The sequence below is a fragment of the Tamandua tetradactyla genome, chromosome 3 (genome assembly GCF_023851605.1).
Source record: "Tamandua tetradactyla isolate mTamTet1 chromosome 3, mTamTet1.pri, whole genome shotgun sequence".
In the NCBI taxonomy this organism is placed as follows: domain Eukaryota; kingdom Metazoa; phylum Chordata; class Mammalia; order Pilosa; family Myrmecophagidae; genus Tamandua; species Tamandua tetradactyla.
In genome coordinates, this window is record NC_135329.1 from 40,505,814 (window position 1) to 40,529,124 (window position 23,311).

The 23,311-nt window shown below is 36.4% G+C and overlaps 1 protein-coding gene across 13 annotated transcripts in view; it reads right to left on the reverse strand.

The window, feature by feature from the left end:
• The window catches only part of ARHGEF10 (Rho guanine nucleotide exchange factor 10), a 197,086-nt gene that overhangs the window by 98,867 nt on the left and 74,908 nt on the right, over nt 1-23,311 (reverse strand). For 6 of the 13 annotated variants that reach the window (XM_077153004.1, XM_077153011.1, XM_077153010.1 and 3 more), the window contains exons 7-12: nt 22,580-22,636; nt 13,269-13,319; nt 11,605-11,768; nt 8,930-9,046; nt 5,691-5,805; nt 3,111-3,217 (exon numbers count right to left, since the gene is read on the reverse strand). In XM_077153004.1, the coding sequence (XP_077009119.1) occupies nt 3,111-3,217; nt 5,691-5,805; nt 8,930-9,046; nt 11,605-11,768; nt 13,269-13,319; nt 22,580-22,636 (611 nt within the window). The remainder of the gene's footprint in view (nt 1-3,110; nt 3,218-5,690; nt 5,806-8,929; nt 9,047-11,604; nt 11,769-13,268; nt 13,320-22,579; nt 22,637-23,311) is intronic. The other 7 variants (XM_077153003.1, XM_077153002.1, XM_077153001.1 and 4 more) reach the window with 3 other exon arrangements.

Consider the following 23,311-nt stretch of genomic DNA (forward strand, 5'->3'; position numbering starts at 1 on the left):
CAGAGACTACCCCATGTTTCCTGAGTCAGAATATTTAAGGACCAAGCCTAGGAATTTATATATATATATTTAAAGTCCTGGGATGATATACTGATGCAGCAGGCCAAATGACCTGGAATTGTATAAAATTATTAAACTAAACAAAACAACCCAAAACAAATCGCAGGTTTCATGGCTCCTCCGTGAGAAGTTAACCTTTTTAGATGGTTACACTCAACATATCAAACAGTGTGTTCCAGCAAGGGGTTCGATGCTGTCAAAGTCTTCTTTGGAAGCCCTCCTCCCATGGATACAGAAAAGAATTCAACGCTGAATTTTCTACCAATACTTACTGAACAAATGAGCGAAGCAGGCCCCCACTGTGGGCAATGAGTATGAAGGTCACATGGCTGCTGAGGACAGCTGGAGGGAACAATGCCGTGACCCAGAGGGCAGGAAGGGGTCTGGCCTCTTACTACTGTCTGAATCAACAGAGAGGCTGTGCTGACGGTTCCCCTGGCAGACAAGGGGCAGGAGCTGACCTGACCCTGGCTGCCACCCCAGAACATGGCATCCAGAGAGAGTCACAGGACACGATCCCTTGTCTATCAGCATCAATGGTGCTTTTCAAGTAAACGACAATCTGACGGAATAAAAGATGGCTTTCTGATTTTTTTCTCCAAATACAGCATGAAAAGAATGCCAAATATGCAGCTTTTAAAAAATTACAGTTATGCTACCGTATTTCAATTTAGGAAGGAAAAAGAATTAAACAGCATCAATACCTCCAGTTGATGGTTTCATGGGAAAATGCACTTGGAGAACCAACACAGTTGCCAGTGGGGGGAAAAATAATCTATGTGAATCATGGCTATAAGAATGGATGGAAAAATACAGAAATCTTAAATACTAATAATTCTGGTAATCACAGTCGTCCCAGCTTTAGTGCAGACTGTTCCACGCTGTATATCATGCAAAGCCCTTCATATTCAACACTTCATTTATATCTTTCTCTTATCTTGTAAAGAAGATTAAAATAGATATTAAACCCCCGTTTCACAAAGAAAGAAAATGAGACTTAAATAAAGTAACTTGACCAAAGTCACTTAGCTAATCTCGGCACAGGGATGGGATTTGGACGACCCAAAAAATCTGTGCTTTTTTCACGCTACGGACTATAAAACAGCGACCACCGTGGACTTCACTGTTACCATGTGGTCCTTTCTGAGTGACCCAAAATACTGTCAGATGTTTAAGCTTTTTAAAGTCCTTCTAGCTTCCAAATTCCTTTACAGTCTTATCTCCTAATACAGCCCTTTACAAGGCCCCCTATGAAGTACACGTGGCTTGGATAGTCGATGCCACAGAGCCTCCCTCATCTCCTCATGCCCAGTTCCAACGCATCCATTGGGACCCACTTCAAGAACCACCTCCTCTGAGACTCCACCCCTCATACCACCATCAACAGCACTTCACCTGTGCATCCCTAACTACCTTTCTATCTCACACTGGAAATGCTTTTACACTTTAACACCGCTACACTAAGTGATCAAACAGGATTCAAGTCTAATTCACTGTCTTCACATTAACACAGCAGAGACATGTAAGTGATGAGTGCCCAAAATATCAAAGGAAGAGGTCAATGAATTATTCCAATCAGACGCCTCAGAAGAATGTGAAAACTCTTTTCGTGGAACCAATTCCTTTTTTTAAAATTATTGAGGCTAAAAGGAAATGAGTGAGCCACAAATCCAGAGTAGGAGAAGAAGCAGGCATCAAGTGCCTAATTCTTTGTTCCTACAACAAAACATTTCTCTGGCTGTCAGCTCAGTTCATGTGTTCCCCAGTAGAGGACCATTGGACAGTTGGATATTAAGAACACAGGCTTTGGAATCAGAGAGACTTCGATGAGAAACCTGACTTTACCAGTCCTAGCTGTCTGTGTGATACTATTGAGATTACTGACCTTCTTTGAGCTTCAGTTTCCTCCTTTGTAAAATGTGTACTACAACTAAGGGAGTTTTGTGAGGATTAAATGAGACGCAGTGTATCAAGTACTCAGCATGCGCCTAACACATAAACATGTCCCCAGAAAGTGGTTGTTATTATAGTTTCTAATGCTCTGACTCTATATAATTATTTCATATATGGGTGATCAAGCACTTTCTTTTCACTTTCTAGTACCATTAGCAAATCAAGCTACTTCATTTATCTCAGCATTTTTTTTTTCCTCATTGATTTCAACTCTACTTCCTTGATCCTTCTCAACTCATGCAAAATTTCCTATTTGGCCTGACCAATTAGTAACCTAGTTATTCTTTACAACCTGGTTCTTAATCATTTTGTAGACACTGACCTTTACCTCTAAGTGTTTTTATGTTGCTCTTCTTTACTACATGTTGCACTAACAGTCTCCATGATTTGCATCACACCACCTATATGGAAAAGAACTCAAATCCCATCCAAAATGATTACCTCTTCCCTTTAAAACCCCATAAACTCTGGTACTTCTCTTGCTCCAGAGGTTTTCCTTTGCCTTTTACCTGAAGTCAACCAAATGGAAATCAATGAATTATTTCCCTTTGCAAACTATTATCATATTTTAAGAAATTCATTTACATTCAGATAATTGTATTAGTTATTTGAAATTCACTATTTCAATCCCAATCTCATGTATCTATGTACACATACATGTTTTACACACATACACACACACACAAACACACACAATATATCCTCTCTGTGTAAAGAAGCCCTATAAATATGAACTAGCATAAATAATGTTCACAAAGGATATAAGTTCCATACACTTCTCACAGTTACACTCAGGTATGAGCGTCAAACTATTTAACAATCAGAATGGCCTGAGCCCAGCTCCCAGCTACTGATTTAAGTCCTGACGCCCACCCACCCCACCCCACCCCACCCCACACACCTCCTGCTGTGCCAGACATTAACCATTTAACTGCTGAAGGTTCAGCAAAGTCCAGTTGAAAGGCTAGAGTGGACGGGGTGGCAGGGAGTTTGGGACAGTAGGTACTTACCAACCAGTATGAAAAAAAAAATTAAAATATTTTAACAACCAGCCCAGTTGGTTAAAAGCAGCTGAGTAACAGCCCTGCTTACACTACCTGCTGCTGAGACAAGCCTTCGGGCATTGGGGTCATGATGGCTTCTGGATGCTTGCAGTCAACATCAATAAATAAATTTTGCTCTTCTTCAAGACAAGATTTGTGATCTTGAAAAAAAGTTAAAATGCACGAGTTTTACAATGAAATAACATTTTCATAACATTATAGCATAATAAAACGATTTGTCAAATAAATGCTTTGTGCAGAAATTTCAATTTTATCTATTTACTTTCTACCTGGCAATTATTCAACTGAAATTTTCACAAATCCAATAAAATATCCTTCCCACAAGAGTACCAAAATGTCGATATTTGAAATTTTCAATATTTGAAGTATCACTTCAAAATGCAGAGGTGTCATGTGATTAGTGAGATGGTAGAGAATCACTAAATCTTACAATTTATTTACCCATAAAATACGACAATGAGAAGGAAAGGACAGCAACCATAAATGGCTAAGAGTCAAGACTCAAAAACAGTGAAACACTAAGGACGGGATCTAGTACATTTTTTTATTTTATGTATGTTTTTCTCACTAGAGGTCTGAAAACGTGCAACTTTCTAAAATCAAAAAGTTGAGAAAACATCAAATTAAAAAAAAAGCTTAGACCCAGCTGAATTCATTAAAGAAATGCTGAAGATTATACAATGGCTGGAAATCAGAAAAGCACACAAATTTACATATATAGGAATTTACACCTGGAGATCATCTAATTCAAAGATTCAAAACCCTGCATAACTACACATAAAAAAATTGTCTGAGTAGCTTTTTTAAAAATAGCAATGTCCAGGCTCCACCCTCAGAGACTGATTTAATGGGTCTGGGCCATGGAACTGGGCGCACAGCATTTTCGTTTAAAAGTTCCCCAGTCATCTATTTTGAACAACCAGGGCTAAGTACCACTAATTTAGTCAGATCCTCTCATTTTACAATACAGGGATGCTAAGGTCAGAGAGGTTAGGGATTTGCCTAATAAATGAATAAACTAATTTACCTAATAAACTACTGCACCTCTCCAACCGATCCCCCAAAACACTACACCCCCTAAAGTGAAGATGAATCATTTAAACTTTTCATATATTTATAACCTACATCAGTGTTTCTCAAACTGTCATCCCATCAGTCGGGATCGTGTGAACATGCAGATCCCAGGGTGGGGCACGAGAACTGGCATCTCCAGCAGCTCCTTGAACCGAGCACCCAGATTAATTCCATTGCTGCTGTCCAGGATACATTTTGCATAGCAAGGACCCATAGAATATGGCTCAGATCCCAACATCGCCTCCTAACGAAACCCTCCCCATGCCTTCAGGATTAGTGCAAATGCCATATTTACACTGATCACAGTTTTTCCTAGCTTCCTCATTTATGACTTATCACTCCTTTATTGGTGCATGCCAGCATGCTCTTAAACACCTCTACCAAGGAACGCTGATTAGAGTTAGAAATTCACACGTCTGCATCCTTCACAAAATAAACTCCTTGGGGGAGAGTGATAGTCTCTCTCTGTCTTGTTTTGAGATGCTGAAGACTTCATTAGGATTAAAAGCAAACAAAAGCATTTCATTAGTTTTAACTCCCATTATATATGGTATTCCTAAACTGTTCCTGAAGGAAAATGTGTGATTTTTAAAGTCCTTTCTAAGTGCAGATATTAGCAAATGCTAAATATGCTCAAGCACTGGATTTTCAAAACTGTAATACCTGTGGAAATAACAAAGAAACATATTTTTAAAACAATCAAGCCAGAGTCACAATGACTACTTTGGAACAGTAAATTCTCAACTACCCTCTACACAAATATGTATTTCTTAATGCAATCAACACAAAGAAATTTTCTCAAACATTAAATAATTCTTTGCATATAAGTTGCTGCCAACAGGTATCATACCTACCTATACATAATCTATCTCTTATAAATAGCACAGGCTACTGCCTCCTTAACGAGATTTTTAGGAAAACTTATGTCAAATCTTCCTTCATCTGTGAAAAGGTTCCTAAAATCGTGCTTAGAACTCTATGTCCTTAGCTTAAGACTTCAATTCTTGATGGAAAGTTCACATGCCTAGGAGAGCTAGTACACTGAAAATATATAATTTATTATTATGCTTTATCATGACTAAAGGTGCTGGGAATCAACACTGACTGAGGTCTCTGCACACCTAAGGGGATTGAGAGATAGGAACAAAGGCCCTTGGGGAGGACCAATCACTAACCATCTGCTCAGAGGAGACACTAAAAAAAAGTGACACCAGTTACCTAGGAGAAATTATTTAATTTTCTGTTGCTTATTGTGCATGTTTGGTTATAAATTTTGTCAACAGTGATTGACAAACTCCTCAACTCCTCCACATTCCCCCTCCATTTGGGAGGGAGAAGACTTAGACTGGCTGGGCTATAGCTAAATCAAACCCCAGCAACAAACAGGTTGACAAATGCTATGCTCGGACCAGGTCACACTTCACTGGGATTGCACAGGAATTCGCTAGGGCTGCACTCTGCACCACAGATGTGCTCTTTGCCAGGAGGAGACCTACAATGCACGGATTTTTTCCATATGCAAACACTTGGGTCACAGACCTTGAGAAATAAAAGACTTGGTCCTAATGAATGAGCGACCTCTCTTCACAGCAGCTTTTGTTTTTTCAAGTCCATCTTTGGTTCCCTCCTTTGCAGCCTTCATGAGTTTTTGCATCTGTAAAAAAAGGAAAAATGTGAGACGTGGTACAATTCGATAAAAATCTATTCATTGCTTTTAATTTGTTTTATTTTAAAAGAATACTGTCAAGTAGTTTGGTCTTGAAATGTTACCTGCAATTAACTTCTTGATCTGGGAGAGAGTTTTAGATTTGTGTGTGCTGTCTGTGTGTGTATTTTGATTATATTTTGTCTTTTTGTCTGTTTTTTGTTTGTTTGTTAAAAGAAATGAAAAAACTCTAAAAATAGAGCCTTTCCCTGACATGATTAAAAAATTTTCCCACTGTTATTTAAAAGTCAGTCTTAATTATTATAATCACTATAAACACAAAAAGCCTGGTGGGCATCACCTAAAAGTAGATGTTTAACACAAATGGAACACAGCTTTCTGCAAATTAAAATGGCATTGCCATAGGAAAATGCAAAACAATTTACTATCGACTTTAATTTAGCCACTTAACGTTTTACAGTGGTGTCATTCCTGACCAATGTGCTCCCATGTGGAGGCGTGCCCACTGGTTTAACAGGGCCCCTTTTCTTAATGGTTACGTGAACCTGGTTCAAAACAAGGGTGCCACTTGTAATTCTTCAAATGGCAGTATCAAATTAAGTGATTCTCTACATAGTGACAAACCGGCCTAAAGAATGAGGCAGATTTTCACAGCTTTGCAGAGAAGATTTTGGAGTCGGAATGACTACTTCCCATTTGGTTTGGAGTTTATTTAGAGCTTATTTATTGGAGTTTATTCATTCTCTAACCAGAGTCTTGACTTAAACTAAACTGCCATTAGTGCTCAAAAGCTTCAAATGACAATTTTTTGCAGTCCATCTCTATTTCTCATTCTATAAAAATCGAACATTGTGGTATTTGCCATTGGACACTAAATGATTTCAGAGAAAATCCAAATGACCTCTTATGAAATAAGCAAGGCCTTTTAAAAACTACTTTCCTCGCATTGTCTGCCTGCCTTTGTCCTCCTTGAAATTCTTTCCTCTAAGGACTTCAGAGCCACTGCACTCTCCTAGTTGTCCACTTACCTCTGTCTAGTTCTTCCTTACCTTCTCCCACAGGGCTTCTTTCTCCTGCCAATCTAACACAAGCCTCAGGCCTTCAGGGCTGTTGCCTCTACTTGTGCACTGACTTGTACAAAGGGGTGCCCAGCTGAGGGGGAAAGTGGGGGCTGAAGTTCAGCCTATGCTCTACCTCCAACCAGTCGGGTCTGATGTGGACCAGGTCAGCCCAGAAGAAAGGGGGCACAGAGCCTTGGATGTCGTAGCTGTGACCCTGCAGAGCTTGGCTTCTGCTAATTTGCTCTTTCTCACTCCACGAGTTGTACTGATCTTTACAGCTTCAGTGGCAGCCTGTATGCCAATGTTATAAATGTGTAATTCTAGCCCTGACCATTTCTTCATTTCCAAAGGCCTAAAAGCCACCCTCCTAAGGATGTCTCATCATGACCATACACTCAATACAACCAAAATTAATTCCATGTTTACACTCCCTAACCATGACTCCAGCTCTACTTTACATAAGTTATGCAACCATTCTCTTAGTCTACCACTCTTGGCTCCTCCAACCTACTGTATCCCTAAAACTCAATTGACTATCATGTCCTGCTAACATATCCTTCACAATATCTCTCCCATTTCCCCCTCTCCATTTCCACTGCTATCACTTGAATTCTGACCCATTCACCTTATGCTTATTTTACCGCAAGGCACCTCTAATTATTTTCCTATCCAACAGTCTCACCAAATTCTACTCTCTCTTAATCCCAATCTTTCCCTGCCAAATCTTGGTTTTTATCTGAATTTCTGTTCAAATCCCGTTTCAGATAATCAGAGGATTGCAAACACACAAACCTGAAAGAAGTCTTAGGAACACCAAAGTTACATTTCTCCATATTAGGCAGATAAAGACAATGAGTTTCAGAGAGATTGAATGACTTGCCCAAGATCACACAGCCAGCTGAAGAAACTGACTTGGCCTGACTTCTCAATACGTATTCACATTTCCTTTTATTCCATGCTGCTCCTAGCATGTGCTCCCTACCATTTGTACACATTTCCAAATTGGATTCATCCATTAGGCTGGCCTCCTTCACTAAGCCTCCCACTGACTACTTCAGCTGGCTCTGACAAAGCTCTCAATTCCACTGATAATTCTGCTGCACTTGCAGACTGCATCACCTGACCTCCTGCCTTAGATTCCCCTGTAACTCCTTCCTAAGTGGGAACCAATCAGACCTTGAACTTAATGAAATGATATGATGCCTAGGATTCTGCTACTGCTTTAAAAAGCCTGGAACGCACGCGCACAAAATAACTTCAGAATAAAGCAGTTGATTATTTCAAAAAACATTCCTAAATGAACATCTATCTTCAGTTAAGTGCCATTCAATGCATATGAAAAATTCACAAAAGCACAAAAGGAAAAAAGGCTGAATTGAAGTAAAAATTACTTGACAGTGCTCTTTTAAAACACAGTTCAAAGAACTACCATTACTATACTCTAATCTAGCAGTTCTCAAACTTTTAGGTCTCAGGAGCCCTTTAAATCTTAAAATTACTGAGGCCCAAAAGAGCTTTTGTTTATCTGTGTTTTACTTATCTATCTTTAAATAAATAGAATGTATTTACTTTATATTAAAATCAAAATTGAAGAAAATTAAATACTTATTTGTTACTATTCATCAAAAAACTCATTACATGTTATCTTAAACATATATTTATGATAAGTAACTATATTTTTAAAAAATCAGTGAAAAGAGTGGCATTGTTTTAAATTTGGGGAACTCTCTTTAAGGTCCGGGGCTTAGAGATAGCTGCACTTTGCATTAAATCTGTCATGATGTCACATGTCATATGGTCCCTGGAAAATTCCATCACATACTCATGAGATAATAAAAGTAAAAGAGCATCTTAGAATTAACAGGAAAAGAAAAGGTTTCCTCACAAATTCCCTGGAAGAGTCTTGGGGACCCCTGGGAGTCCCTGGACCACACTTTGAGAACCACTGTCTAATAAAAATTGTTAGTCGCCACAGCTTTTTTGTTTTTAAGTATAGTCTTGTTTTTAAGAGTCATTGTCAATGTAGCTGGTCAAAAAGTGAACCATACTACCTTCAGTTCATGTTTTTGCTTTAGCTGCTGAATCTCTACTGCTCCCACAGTGTTTGCCATCAAGTCTTTCACTTTTTTCTCATAGTGCTCCTTTAAACGGGTTAGGTCATGAGAAAGCTACAGCATAAAGAGATACAATCTTTTCACAAAAACGCTCTGCAGTACTTTTAGACAACCTTACATTGAAAGTACTTCAGTGGTGCCTGGCAAATGCTGCTCTCGTGCCAGGATTAAACTTGTCCCAGATATCCTTGGGAGCCATACACACACACACACACATACACACACCTGAGGACAGGCCCCATTTCCAAACCAGCTGGTTTTTTAAAAACAAATAAATTAATAAAGCATGGTCAAAAGACAGGTGCTATTTTAGATGAGCTAGGGTGGAGACTTTTGCATGCCAAACAAGAGCAAACAAACAAAAATACGTAAACTCATTCGTTGATACAAATATATAAAAGTATTTCTTTTCATTAGCCCCAAAGCAAAAGTTACTTGTATTCAAGGTTGCATTGAATAATGTGGCCTATTTCTGGAATGGCCAGCACAGAGTTTTAAATATCTCCCAAATGACGTAACTTTCTCTCTACGCTATGAGAATGGATGAAATCTTTTAAATCATTCTTCGTATGATCACAAATATCTCAGACACACACCATAAAAACCCCACTGCTTTTTCTGACTAGCATTTCCCACGTTAACTGAGACAAGTAAGTATTAGGTAGCTTCTCATGAAAATTTGAGATGTTTTTTGAAATGACTTTTAAACAATTTAAAATGCTATACTGGTAATTTTTAAAATATGACTTTTTAAACCAGAAAACTTGGTGCTTCATAAGGCACTTCTATCTTGAACAAGCATAACCAACAATGGAGTCATCACAAGTCTCCATATATACCCCATTCCATAGTCCTACCCCCATTCCAGGATATTGTAGTAGCAGCGTGGAAGTTTAGGAGAAAGACATAAATGCAGTACTTTGCATTCCTTTCATTAATATTCTGCACTCATGAACCAATTTTGGGACGAACTTTTATTTATTCTCCTAGGAGAAGTTTGCAAAATCATCTACATATACTCACTAGGCATTTCAAGAGGTTTGCTTGGAAATATGGGTCCATTCTGAGATCAAGGAAGACAAATATTTTAAGCAACTCTGAGTCAAAGAGTCAACAACTGATCAAGTCCAGTTTGTACTATAATAAACTATGCTGACTGAATGGGAAATTTAAGTTTTAGCAACTGTTTCAAGGCACCCACCTGAATACTACATATCCCACTGAAATAAGAGCCTGCCACATTACTTTAAATCTCAATTTAAATAAATAGTGTCTGAGTTGTATCAAGTTGTTGTATCAGTTGTATCAAGTCAAATATCACCTTACTTATTATCTCCATTATAAACTATAACTGCAGCTTCATTTATTGGTAAGATCTCAGTTGTAACAGTTCTAGGTGACAGAAAAGAGCAAAGTTCCTACAAAACACTTATTAATAATAGTGGATATTCAGGCTGGTTACCGCCCTGGTAGCTTCTTGAGTTTCATGAGACAAGTTGATAGAATGTAAGAATACCCAAAACTGGAAATAACTTGGAAACTGTAGACATATGTAAGCTTCTTCTGAAGAACAAACCAGTTGGTTATTGGAGGAGGGGGTAATAAAACTGGTTATTTCCAACTATCATAATGGTGAGGCATTAGGTCAAAGTTTGTGTTCATAATAAGTAATTTCACTTTAATGTCAGAGTGAATAGCTCAACAGATAAGGCATAAGTATGACAGCCATGTGTCTGCATATGATCAGGACATGACCCAGATCACAATCTCCCATTATAAAATACATAAAGTACACTGACATTACTGTAGATGGTACAGACTAAAACAAAATAAATAAATAGAAATATATCTTATAGTCATCACTGAAAACTGAAAGACTCAATTTAATGATTTGCCTCAACAAAATGGCTTCCAGGTAGAACATTTTAGAATTCACCGTTTACATCTTCAAAGTTTTTCTTGGAATCCTAATCTCTAGGGAAGCATAGGCACTTTTATCCTTTAACATTATTTTTCTTAACATATTCTTTTTTTTAATGTTTTCTTTTTTGGCACGGGCAGGCCCTGGGAATCGAACCCAGGTCTCTGGCATGGCAGGCGAGAATACTGTCACTGAGCCACCATTGCACCGTCCAACATATTCTATTTTATATCTTTTTGTTAATGTCGAAATGCTGAAGTTTAAAATATCATGTTAAAGGAAAGTACTGTTACACTGGCCCTTAAGTAAATCTGATTTGATCTATTCAATGTGTAAAACAAATTATTAACTGTTTATGTACAAACAGCATTATATGTGAACACACAAAACATAATACAAATAGTTCAGAAATAATTATTTACTTTCTTAAAATATTCAAGATATGAACTTGCTAAAGTCATTTTAAGTGATTTAATCTATAAAATTTTAATATTCTTATTCTTGCATGATTATATTTACTATGTAAAATAATATATGCCTCCTCTTCGCCAACATATTATGCTTTCTTCAAACTACATAACTGTTTTAAAAAGTATTTAAGTATTTATGAATCAAAATAATATTAAATAGCCTCATTCATGTGACAATGCTAGAACATTCTGCTTTTTAAACAAACAGGATAAATACATACTTGCTTTTTGTGATTCCTACGCAAGAAGGACCTGGGAATTCCATTTTTGCACTCCGAGTCACTCTGCTCTTCATAACTTTCAAATTCGCTTGAACTCCATCCATATTCCAAAGAGCTGTTTCCACCTTCATCCCCATTCGCCACATCATCATAAATCATTTCATCTGAATGTATAAATTTGAAAATGAAATTAAAATAAAAATGCAGAATTCGCTAACTGTTGTTTTGTACTTTGCTGTTTACCACATTGTCTAGAGTGCTGAGGTGAAAGCATATCAGAAGACTGGGGAGAAACAAGGCAGATTTGGGGCATGCACCTCTAGAAAGGTATTATTTAGAATCTCTGAGATATTGGGCAGTGATATATGTGTGTGTGTGCACATAAATATACATATATATATATAAACTACGCAGAGCTTGAGAAAGTTTTTATGTGATTCTGGTAAATCTTCTAGTCCCATCCATACCCTGAGGACCACTGACCTAGAAGAATTCCATTGTATCAAATAATATGTTGGTTATAGAGAATTTTCCATAAAGGAAAATTTTTCTTTAGGTAAAGCCATGGAATATAAACAGGTTATAATAGCTATAGTCGGAAAGATAGATAGATGATGGCTGGATAAACAGACAGATACTGATAGGTACAGTGCATAGTCAAGTACTGACATAAGTGAACCTGTTACTTAACTGTAAATAATTTGTTTTCATGCTAAAAGTGGTCTAATAAAATTAGAAACAATCTATTACTGGATTTTAGTGGCTTTATCACACTAGTCGTTTTAGAATTTGTGAAGAGCACATCAGGTTCATGGTAGTAAATACAATGACAAGGGATCTTTATTTTAAAAAATTCCGAGAGCATGGTCCATGTCTCTTATTTCAAAATCTGTATTCTGCAAATGCGAATTAAACTGAACTGAGCTGTTTCATAAGCCTCTCTGCACCTCAGTGGCCAGCAAAATGACCCGGTGCCTACAAATAGCATGCTTCCTTCAAACAGAAGCACGGAAGCGTAGGTATCAAAGAGCAACAATTTTGTGGTATATCCTAATTAATATGAAAAAAATGCAGTGGAACATGAAAATACATAGGGATTATCTATTCACCATGTAGTCACTGGTAATAAGCCTTTCAGAGAATACAAATGGCACTCTTCAAAGTCCCAGGACATTAGTGTCTCTCCAATTTCTATTTTTTATTAAACACTCAACCATCAACAGTTTTTTACTTTAGCTGAAATTTCTCAGGTAGTAAATGAATTCTTAAGATTATGATATATTTTCTTTCCGCATAAATTATCATTAAGGAGTACAAAGTAATATGGACAATGGTATTTCCATGTCTTAAAAATAAACTCACATTTTTCTATTAAACTTATTCCAGGTACATCCTCAATTGTTCAAACTGTAATAAAACCTGGCCTTAAAAATCATAAGCAGGTGGGAAGATAGTGGAGTAGGAAGTTACAGGAATTAGTCCCTTTACCAGAACAGCTATTAAACAGGCAGGAACTGTCTGAATCAACTATTTTGAAACTCAGGAGTCCAAGAGAACACTATACAGCATCCAGGAAAAAGTGGTAGAAAGAGGCTGGTAAATTATGATAAATCCCAGCTTAAGATAATGAAAGGAGTATAAGAAAGCCTGGGGCAACAGCTTACCTGCTTCAAGTCCAGCAGTGGAACACCGGGGAGAGGGAGAAGGTCTGTCTCCTGGGAAGTAGAGGGGGCGTTCAAACTCCTGTAAACAGGGGAATCCTAAGCCACTAGCAAGCACAAGCCCAGGACAAGACAGAGGCCCAGAAAAGACAGGGAGAACCCTGCACTTCGCATTCACCTTGGGTGGGTGGACTTTCCAGAGAGAAGGACTGACGCTCAAGGGCTGACATTCAAGAAAATCTCTGTCATATCACCAGCTGGTTACAAGCTCAAGAAACAAACATCTCAGGGAATACATTCCAGAGTTAACACTTATTAGAATAGTAAGATGTACAGTCTGCAAAACAGATTACAAAACAAATAAACAGGAAACGATGGTCCATCCAAAGGAAAAAAGATTAAAATCCAGAAAACATCAACGAAGAATACCAGGTGGTGGACATACCAGACAAAGACATTAAAAAATGACCTTCAATATGTCCAAGGAGATGAAGGCAAACACAGAGAAAGAACTAAAGGCTATCATAAAAACAATGAATGAAAATACGAGCATCTCAATAAAGAAACGGAAACATTAAAAAGGAAACAAAAAGAAAGAGGGGAGTTAAACACCACTTTAACTGAAATGAATTCACAAGAAGGTTTAAATAGCAGATTGGAGCTGGAAAAAAAAAAAAGAATCAGTGAACTCAAAGACAAGACAATTGAATGAATCATGTTGAGGAGCAAAAGTAAAAATAATTGTAACAAGTGAAAACTGCCAAAGAGACCACTGGGATACCATCAAGCCTACCAATATATGCATTATGGGCTTCCCAGAAGGAGAAAAAAGAGAAAAAGGGGCAGAAGAAATATTCAAAGAAATAAGGAGAGAAAACATACCAAACTAAGCAAAGAACATGATTATGCAGAACCAAGAAGCCTAGAAATCACCAAACAGGATAAACGGGGAAAAAAAAACACCTCATCACAAATTGATAAAATTGTCAAATGCAAAAATCAAAACGAATTTGAAAACTGCAGGAGAAAAGCAACATGTTAAATAAAAGGAGTACCAATTAAATTATGTGTTGATTTATCATCAGAACTTTGAAGGCAGTGGGTTGAAATGCTTAAATTACAGGAAGAAGACAACTGCCAATCAGGAACCGTATATACAGTAAGACTTTCTTTCAAAATGAGGAAGAGATTCCCAGGTAAAAAATTTAGAAAGCTGAGGCTGTTGATTACCGCTAGATCTGCCCTAAAAGCAATGCTTAAGGGAGTTCTCAGACTGAAAGGAAGACACTAGACAGTGTTCAAAGTGGCATAAAGAAATAATGACCTCTGGTAAAAGTAACCATTGGGTAATTATAAATATCAGTAATATTATATTGCATTATTTGGTATATAACTCCACTTCTACAGGTGCTAAAACGCAAACGCATGAAAAGCAATGATAAAGCTATAGCTTTGAACATAATATGTAGAAAGATATAATTTGTAACAAGCACAAAAACTGTGGGGGATGGAGGTTAAAGGAACAGTGTATGTGTATGCTACTGAAGGCAAGTTTGTATCAAATAAAATATGATTTTTATATATTTAAGATAACAAATTTTAACCCCAATGTTAACCACAAGGAAAATATATGAAAAATATATCCAGACAGAAATGAGAAGGAATGCATAAAGTTACAATATGAACAGTCAAATAAATATGAAAGTAGGCATTAATGGAAGAAATAAGAGACAAAAAGGAATAAGTCTTGCAAAGACTACATAACAAAATGGGAGAAGAAAGTCCTGCATTATCAGTAGAGACTTTAAATATAAATGTAGTAAACTCTCCGGTCAAAGGAAGAGATTGACAAAATGGATAATAAGGCATGACCCAACAATATGTTGTCTACAAGAGACTCACCTTAAATTCAGACATAAGTAGGATGAAAGTGAAAGGATGGAAAAATATGCCATGTAAGTAATAATCAAAAGAGAGCTGGGGAAGCTATACCAATATCAGATAAAATAGACTTTAAGTCAAAACAATTATGAGAGACAAAAACAGTCACTATATACTAACAAAGGTGTTAATTCAATAAGAAGTAACAATTATAAATATATATGCACATAAGAACTCAAACTCTTCCAAAAAACTGAAGAGGAAATGCTACCTATCTTATTCTATGAAGCAAGCATCATCACCCAAATACCAAAGACAGATAAAGATACTACAAGAAAGGAAAATTATAGACCAATCTCTCTAATGAATACAGATGTAAAAACTACAATAAAATACTTTCAAATCAAATCCAACTGCATATTAAAATAATTTAATCATGATCAGGTGGGTTTTATCTCAGGTATGCAAGGGTAGTTCAATACAAGAAAATCAATTAATGTAATACACCACATTAACAAACTGAAGAACCACATGATCATCTTGATTTAAATAGAAAAGGTATTTGTCAAAATCCAGAATCGTTTCTTTATAAAACCACTTCGAAATGTAGGAATAGAAGGAAAACTTCTCAACATGATAAAGGGCCTATAAGAAAAACTCACAGCTAGCATTATACTAAATGGTGAAAGACTGAAAGCTCTTCCAGTAAGGCTGGGAACAAGACAAGGATGCTCACTGTCAAGACTGTTATTCAACATTTTGCTAGAAAGTCTAGCTACAGCAATTAGACAAGAAAAAGAAATAAAAGACATCCAAATCAGAAAGGAAGAATTACAACTTTCACTATTTGTAGATGATATGTCCTATACTTAGAAAGTCCCAAAAATTCTATAACAAAGGTACTAGAGCTAATAAATGAGTGCACTGAAGTGGCGGGATACAAGGTTAACACACAAAAATCAAGAGTGGTTTGTATACTAGTAATGAGCAATCTGAGGAGGTAATCAAGTAAAACATTCCATTTCAATAGCAACTAAAAGAATCTGGTACTTAGGAATAAAGTTAACCAAGGATGTATGGGACCTATATTGAAAACTACAAAGCATCACTAAAAGAAATAAAAGAAAATCTAAATAAATGGAAGAACATTCCATGATCATGGATTGAAAGGCAAATATTGTTAAGATGTCAATTCTACCCAAAATGATGTACAGATTCACCACAATCCCCATCAAAATTCTAACAGTCTACTGCATAGTACTGGAAAAGCCAATTATCAAATATTATCTGGAAGAGTAAAGGGTTCTGAATAGCTAAAAACATCTTGAAAAAGAAAAATGAAGTTGGAGGACTCTCACTTGTTGACTTAACAGCATATTACAAAACCACGGTGGTGAAAACAACATAGTATCAGCATAAACATAGAAATATTGAACAATGGAATAGAATTGAGAGCTCAGAAACAAACCCTCACATCTATGGTTAATTGATCTTTTACAAGGTTTAAAGTCCACCCAATTGGGAGAGAACAATCTCTTCCACAGTGGTACCGGGAGAATTGGATATCCACATCCAAAAAAATGAAAGAGGACCCCTATCTATACCTCATACAAAAACTAATTAAAAATGGATCAAAGACCTAAATATAAAAGCTAGAACCATAAAAGTCCTAGAAGAAAATGGAAGCATCTCAAGATCTGATGGTAGAGGTTGGTTTCTTGGACTTAAGGCAAAGCATCAGCAACAAAAGAAAAATGAGGTAAACAGGACATCAACAAAACTGAATAATTTTATGATTCAGAGGAATTTGTCAAGAGGGTGAAAAGCTGGCCTACTCAATAGGAAAAGGTATTTGGAAACCACATATCTGATAAGGGTTTAATATCCGGGATATACAGAGAGATTCTACAACTCCATGATAAAATGAAAAAAAAACCCAATTTAAAAATGAGCAAAAGACTTGAATAGACATTTTTCCAAAGAGTATATACAAATGGCTAAAAAGCACAGAAAAAGACATTCAATATCACTAGCTATCAGGTAAGTGCAAATCAAAAGTACAATGAGATATCATTTCACACTTACTAGAATGGGCACTATTAGAAACAGCAAACTACAAGTTTGGGAGAGATGTAGAGAAATAGGAACACTTACGGGAGGAAAGTAGAATGGTACAGCTGCTGTGGAAGAGTTTGGAGGTTCCTCAGGAAGCTAAATAGAGAACTGCCACATGATCTGGCAATTCCTCCACTAGGTATAAACTCAGAAGAACTGAAGGCAGGGATGCGAACAAACATCAGCACACCGATGTTCATAGTGACATTATTCACAATTGCCAAAGGATGGTGACAATCCAGGTGTCCATCAACCAATGAATGGATAAACAAAATGTGGTATATACATTACAATGCAATATTACTCAGCTCTAAGAAGTAATAAGATGACATGTGACAACATGGATGAAACTTGAGGACATTATGTTGAATGAAATAAGTCAGATACATGAGGACAAATATTGTATGACCTCACTAATAAAAACAAAAATACAACTCGCAAACTCATGGCATTAATATCTAGAATACAGGGCATTAGAAAATAGAGCTTGGGCAGAAGACGGGGAGCTGATGTTCAGCCTGTGTAGAATTTGTAATACGGTTGATTGTAAATGTTTGGAAATATATAGAGGTGATGGTGGCACATTACATAATTAATAGCAATGATATGTGGATGTGATTGTGGTTGAAAGGGAAAGTTTAGGGTTGTGTATGTCACTGGAAGGAAAGCCAGAGGATGAAACATGGGACTGTATAACATAGTGAGCCCTCCTGCAGACGATGAGTGCAGTCAATAGTACAAATATTAGAATGTACTTCCACGAATTAGAACAAATGTACACTACTATTACAAGGTGTGAATAATAGAGTGGTATAGGGGCAAAAACACACCTAAAGTAAACTATGAACTGCAGTGAATAATATATGAATATTCTATCGTTTGCCAAAAACCAGCCTAAGGACATTATATTAAGTGAAAGAAAACAGATACAACATACTATATACTACTGCTTAACTCCATTTACATAAAATGTAAATATAAATAAATTTATAGAAGGGAAAAGTGTTTGCTCTGACAGAAGTAGACTAGTGGTTATGAAAGGCTAGAGAAGGATTCAGAGGTAACTACTGAGGGATGTCTCTTTTTTGGAGTGGTGAAAATGTTCTAGAATTGATTATGGTGATGAATGCACAGTTCTGTGAATTACTAGAAGATATTTAATGCACACTTTAGGTGGACTGTGTGGTGTGTGAATTTCGTTCATTTATAAGATATTTTAAGTACAACAAAAAAGTACAAATTACCAAGCATGTTAGCATACCCCACAAATATTAAACTCAACATTTGGCCTTATTTGCTTCCATGTTCTCTCACGGAAAGAGAGATAAAATGTTATATATAGATAGCTAAATCCCCACGCCTACCCCTTCCACCACTTCTTATCAGAAGTCAGCAAATACCATTCCCTATGTCCATCTATCCCTTATGTATGCATTTAAAGAAAACATTTACAATAAATTCCTTTTTGTATCTTGCTTTTTGCTCAACATCATTTTTGACTGATCTTATTTACAGTACATGTGGTAGTTTGACTCAGTTGTCAACTTGGCCAGGTGAAGGTGCCTAGTTCTATTGCTGTGGACATGAGCCAACAGCATGCTAACCTCATCTATTGCTGATCACATCTGCAGTCAGCTAGGAGGCGCGCCTGCTGCAATGAATGATATTTGACTTAATTGGCTGGTGCTTAGATGAGAGAGCACAACGTAGCACAGCCCAAGCAGCTCAGCATACCTCATCTCAGCACTCGCAGCTCAGCCCAGGCCATTGGAGATGCAGAAAGGAATCACCCAGGGGAAAATTGCTGGAACCCAGAGGCCTGGAGAGAAGGCCAGCAGAGATCGCCTTGTGCCTTCCCACATAAAAAAGAACCTCAGTTGAAAGTTAGCAGCCTTTCCTCTGAAGAACTACACATAAATCCCCTTTTATTGAAAGCCAATCTGTCTCTGGAGTGTTGCATTCTGGCAGCTAGCAAACTGGAACAATATGTGTGTGTGTGCATATATATATAATATATAAAAATTGATTCATCCTTAACTATGGGTATAGTAGTCCCTTGGAGAAATTCACCATCATTTGTTTATCCATTCACCTACTGAGGGAGCTTACTACGTTTTTCTTTCCCACCTTTTCCCCTTTACAAAAGGCACTGCAAATAACGTCCCCTTGTGCACTGGGTGTGACTTTCTCTAGGAAACAGACCTACAAGAGGGCTGCCGGTTCATGGATATCACCATGTACATGTTTGCTAGGTAATGCCAAACTGTTCTTCAAAATGACTCTTAATTAGGTAAAGAGGGTCCATATTAGTGAACCACAGTAGGACCAGGGCAAACCGAGAATGGGGGAAGGGTTATGGCAGAAGGGAGGGAGACAGCTACTGCGGAGAAATGGCAGGACCAACATGATTCAGGAAGCTCATAAAAGAGACACATTAAGACATTTGACTCTTACAGCCATAAAACTTTTGGGAACATTTGAGGGGACATTAAGTATTAAGTAGATTTTCCTTGTCCTGAGATATAAGAAGAAAGAGAGAGGTATTGGTCAATTTTGTAGTTCAGTAATTCTTCATTGAGTCTATATGCATCCTGGCTGGGTGCAGTAGTTACGATGGGGATAAAACTGGGTGTAATTAGAATTACTATCACTTTTGGCAAGTGGGCTATTGGTAGATCTTCTGCTTGGATATTTGGCTTTTGAGGCTCCAGATCATACACTTTTGTGTGAAGTGAGTCTCACTTGGTTGGATCAATTACCCAAAAATTCATTTTAAACTTGTTTTAGAGAAACTAATTTTTAGTCCTCACTTTATTTGCAGCATAAATAACTACCTATAAGCATGATTATTAATAAGCACCTAGGAGTTTTATTTATAAATAGATCCAAATGTCTCCCCCAGTGTAGGAATTATGAGAGCAGGCATTTAATTCAATTGAGCCTAGTCCATCCTCAGTACATATGAGGTGTCTGAAAAGTATTTATGGAATGAACAAATTAATAAACACCTTTAATTTTTCACAATTAAGTAAATTGGCTGTAAATTTTAAGATGTTCTTTAATAGTTTAAGAGTGTTTCCTACTATAATGAACTTTTAATATGAATGGTCATTGGATCTTATCAAATGCTCTTTAAGCATCTGTTAACATGGACATTTGATTTGTTTCCATTTAAAATGTTCCTGTGGGAAATTACATTAAAAGGTCTTCCTAATGTTACAGGATCTGTGAATTTTCCTGAGATAAATCTTAAGTATTTAAATGGGGCTTTGCTTGTTTATTTGTTGGCATATTGGTGCATATAATTTCAGAACATTTTATTTGGGATCTGTAGCTTCTATTATGTTGTCCATTTGAATTAGGGGAGTTTACAAGTTTATACTAACCTTACAAAGGGAAGTTACAGAGTTTTAAAGCGAATCATTCCTTCCTCTTTTACATGTGATCATTGTTGCCTAATGTTTGTACTTATACTCTTAAAATGAGGCATTATTAATGTCGTTTTACTCAACGCCATTAAAATTTATTCACATACCTATCAACTTACATGCTCATCATTTTTCCTTGCATCTCATTTTTTTCTTCAAGGTTCACTATTCATTTCCTTGAAGTACAACATAAAATACTTCTTTAAATAATAGTCTGTGTGTGGTAAATTCTCTCAATTGTTGTCTGATATCACTTTATTTCTCTGTTGGAAGTTAAGCTGGATATGGAAATCTACATTGAAAAGCTATTTTCCTTCAGCCCTTGGAATACGTTATTCAACTGTCTACCGATCTATTGAGAAGTTACTGTTTTCTTCCTAATTGCGGTTCCTTTGTAGGTAATCTGTGTTTTCTCTCTTTGCATTTAAGATTTTTCTTTGTGGATTTCTTGTTCCATGGTTTCAATTCTATATGATTTGGCATACACTGATTTTTAATTAATCTTGCTTTGAATTTGTGTTTCTGGAATCTGAGGATTCATGACTTTAATTCTTAAAAACTCTTGGCAATTATTTCTTTGAATATTACCTTTTTCCCAGTCCTCTATTTTCTCCTCTGTACCATTTATTAGAAATATGTTAGAACTTCATACCCTTCATGTTTTTTACTTTTTCTTTCATATTTTCCATATCTTTATTTCTGCTTCTTTACCTGGGATTTATCTTTCAGTTCATCAGTTGGCTCTTCAGTTGTGGCAAATTTCAGTTACTATAGTTTTTTTAAAATTTTATCTCTGTCATTTCTATTTCTTTCTCAAGAAATATTTGGTCTTTTTATAATTCTTTCTTCCATTTTTTTATCTGCAACACCTAATTAAATGGCTTTAATCATTTGAAAGACGTATTTAACAGTCTTAATGACATTCTCTTGCCTAAAGTTCTTCAGGAGCAAATTGAAAGATTGCCATTTGCTGTGACTGCTTATTCTTACTCATAATGAATTGCTTCCTCTTAGGGATGGAAGTATGTGTGTGTACAAATATGTATATGTATAATTTTTTTATTAATTGTAAACTCATTTTTAGTGGGTCTTCTTTTCTTGTTGAAATCCCTTGTGCCCTGGGTGGGAAGCAGCTCTCCAGAGAGTTTTTGCATATACTGCTTAAAGGACCAGTGTTAACCAGTCCAATTTTAGCTTATTTTAATTTCTTAAAACAAAGTTAAGGACTGTGTGGATGGCGTAAATTCAAATCCTAAACCTTTATGAGGGCACAACTAGGGTTTCAAATTTTACTGTCTTAAGTCACATTACAGTGGGCCGGTTTCCTTGTGGTCTCTGTAGGAGTGGATGCATGTTTCTAGTTTCTTCTTTCACCTGGGATTTAGAAGCAACTAAATGAAGCAACTTTCAAAGGAAAGGAAAGCACCTACATATTTCCCTTTCTCTCTATGGCCTCAGCTCAGCACTTAAGAGAATCTTCATGATAGTTCATTCTGTATTTCCATGTGTTTGTAGGAGGAGAGTTTCCATTTATATTAATTAGCTATATAGCCAACTGATTTTCATTTCCTTAGTTTTCAGTTAAGAAACTAAAGCCAGAGAGATTAGTGACTTGCTCAAAATTAGAATACTAAGCAAGATCATAACTGTTAAAACTTATTAACATTAATTTATTTTCTTGGCATTTCAAGTATCATAAAATACACACATGTGCATGCATACACCAATATTCTACCAGACCTTATCAGTTAGCTACTATAAAACATGAATATAAAATCACATGGCCCGTGCATCTATGGATATGTATATATTAAATAGTCATTTTTATATCAATAGGGGGAAGACTGCTAAATTGAATCTCCCAAAACTCAGTTTAGGACAAAATCAAACCTGGTTCAGAGTCTGAATTTTCTCTTGGAACATCGTCATAAATTGCTTCTTCTGGATCTGGAATAAAAGAGAGGGAAACTTTAAAAATTGACCAAGCATAAGCAAGAGCAATTTAACTTTTATAGGGCCACAATCTCCTATGACAAGTAGTGCTATGATTATTTAAAAAAATTAGTTTATGAGGTAACTAATGGTACCATGGTGCCTAATCAAAGCTGAAAAAATAGCTTTAGGACAAAATATTGTGCTGGGATTGAGGGATACCACTCTAAGTGGACCAGCTATAAAATATCACCAGCAGGGAGCTTTATGGTTTCCAGGCCAAGTTTATTCTATTATACTGTATTCACTTATATATCTCTGCATTTCTTTTATAAAAGTTTCTAAGCTTATGAAGTTATCTCTTCTGATATTCAAAGAACACAAAGGTTATATAAAGAGTTTCGTAAATGAAAGAACTCAATTAATGCTGTATAAGATGGGAAGCCACTAAAATAAAGTGATGACTCTATAATATTCTATACCAATAGATATGACAAGTAACCTATTACAAGTATATGTTTAGCTAATTTTAGGAGAAAGTTTCTCAAACTCTATTATGTGAAAAATTAGTGTCCTATAAAATTATAACAGATTTTCTTAAAAGGGGAATGGGAATGCTCCATCAGCAAAATATTTAGGGATACACTGTATATAGGAGAACAGCCATAAATTTGAATTTAAAAAATATTT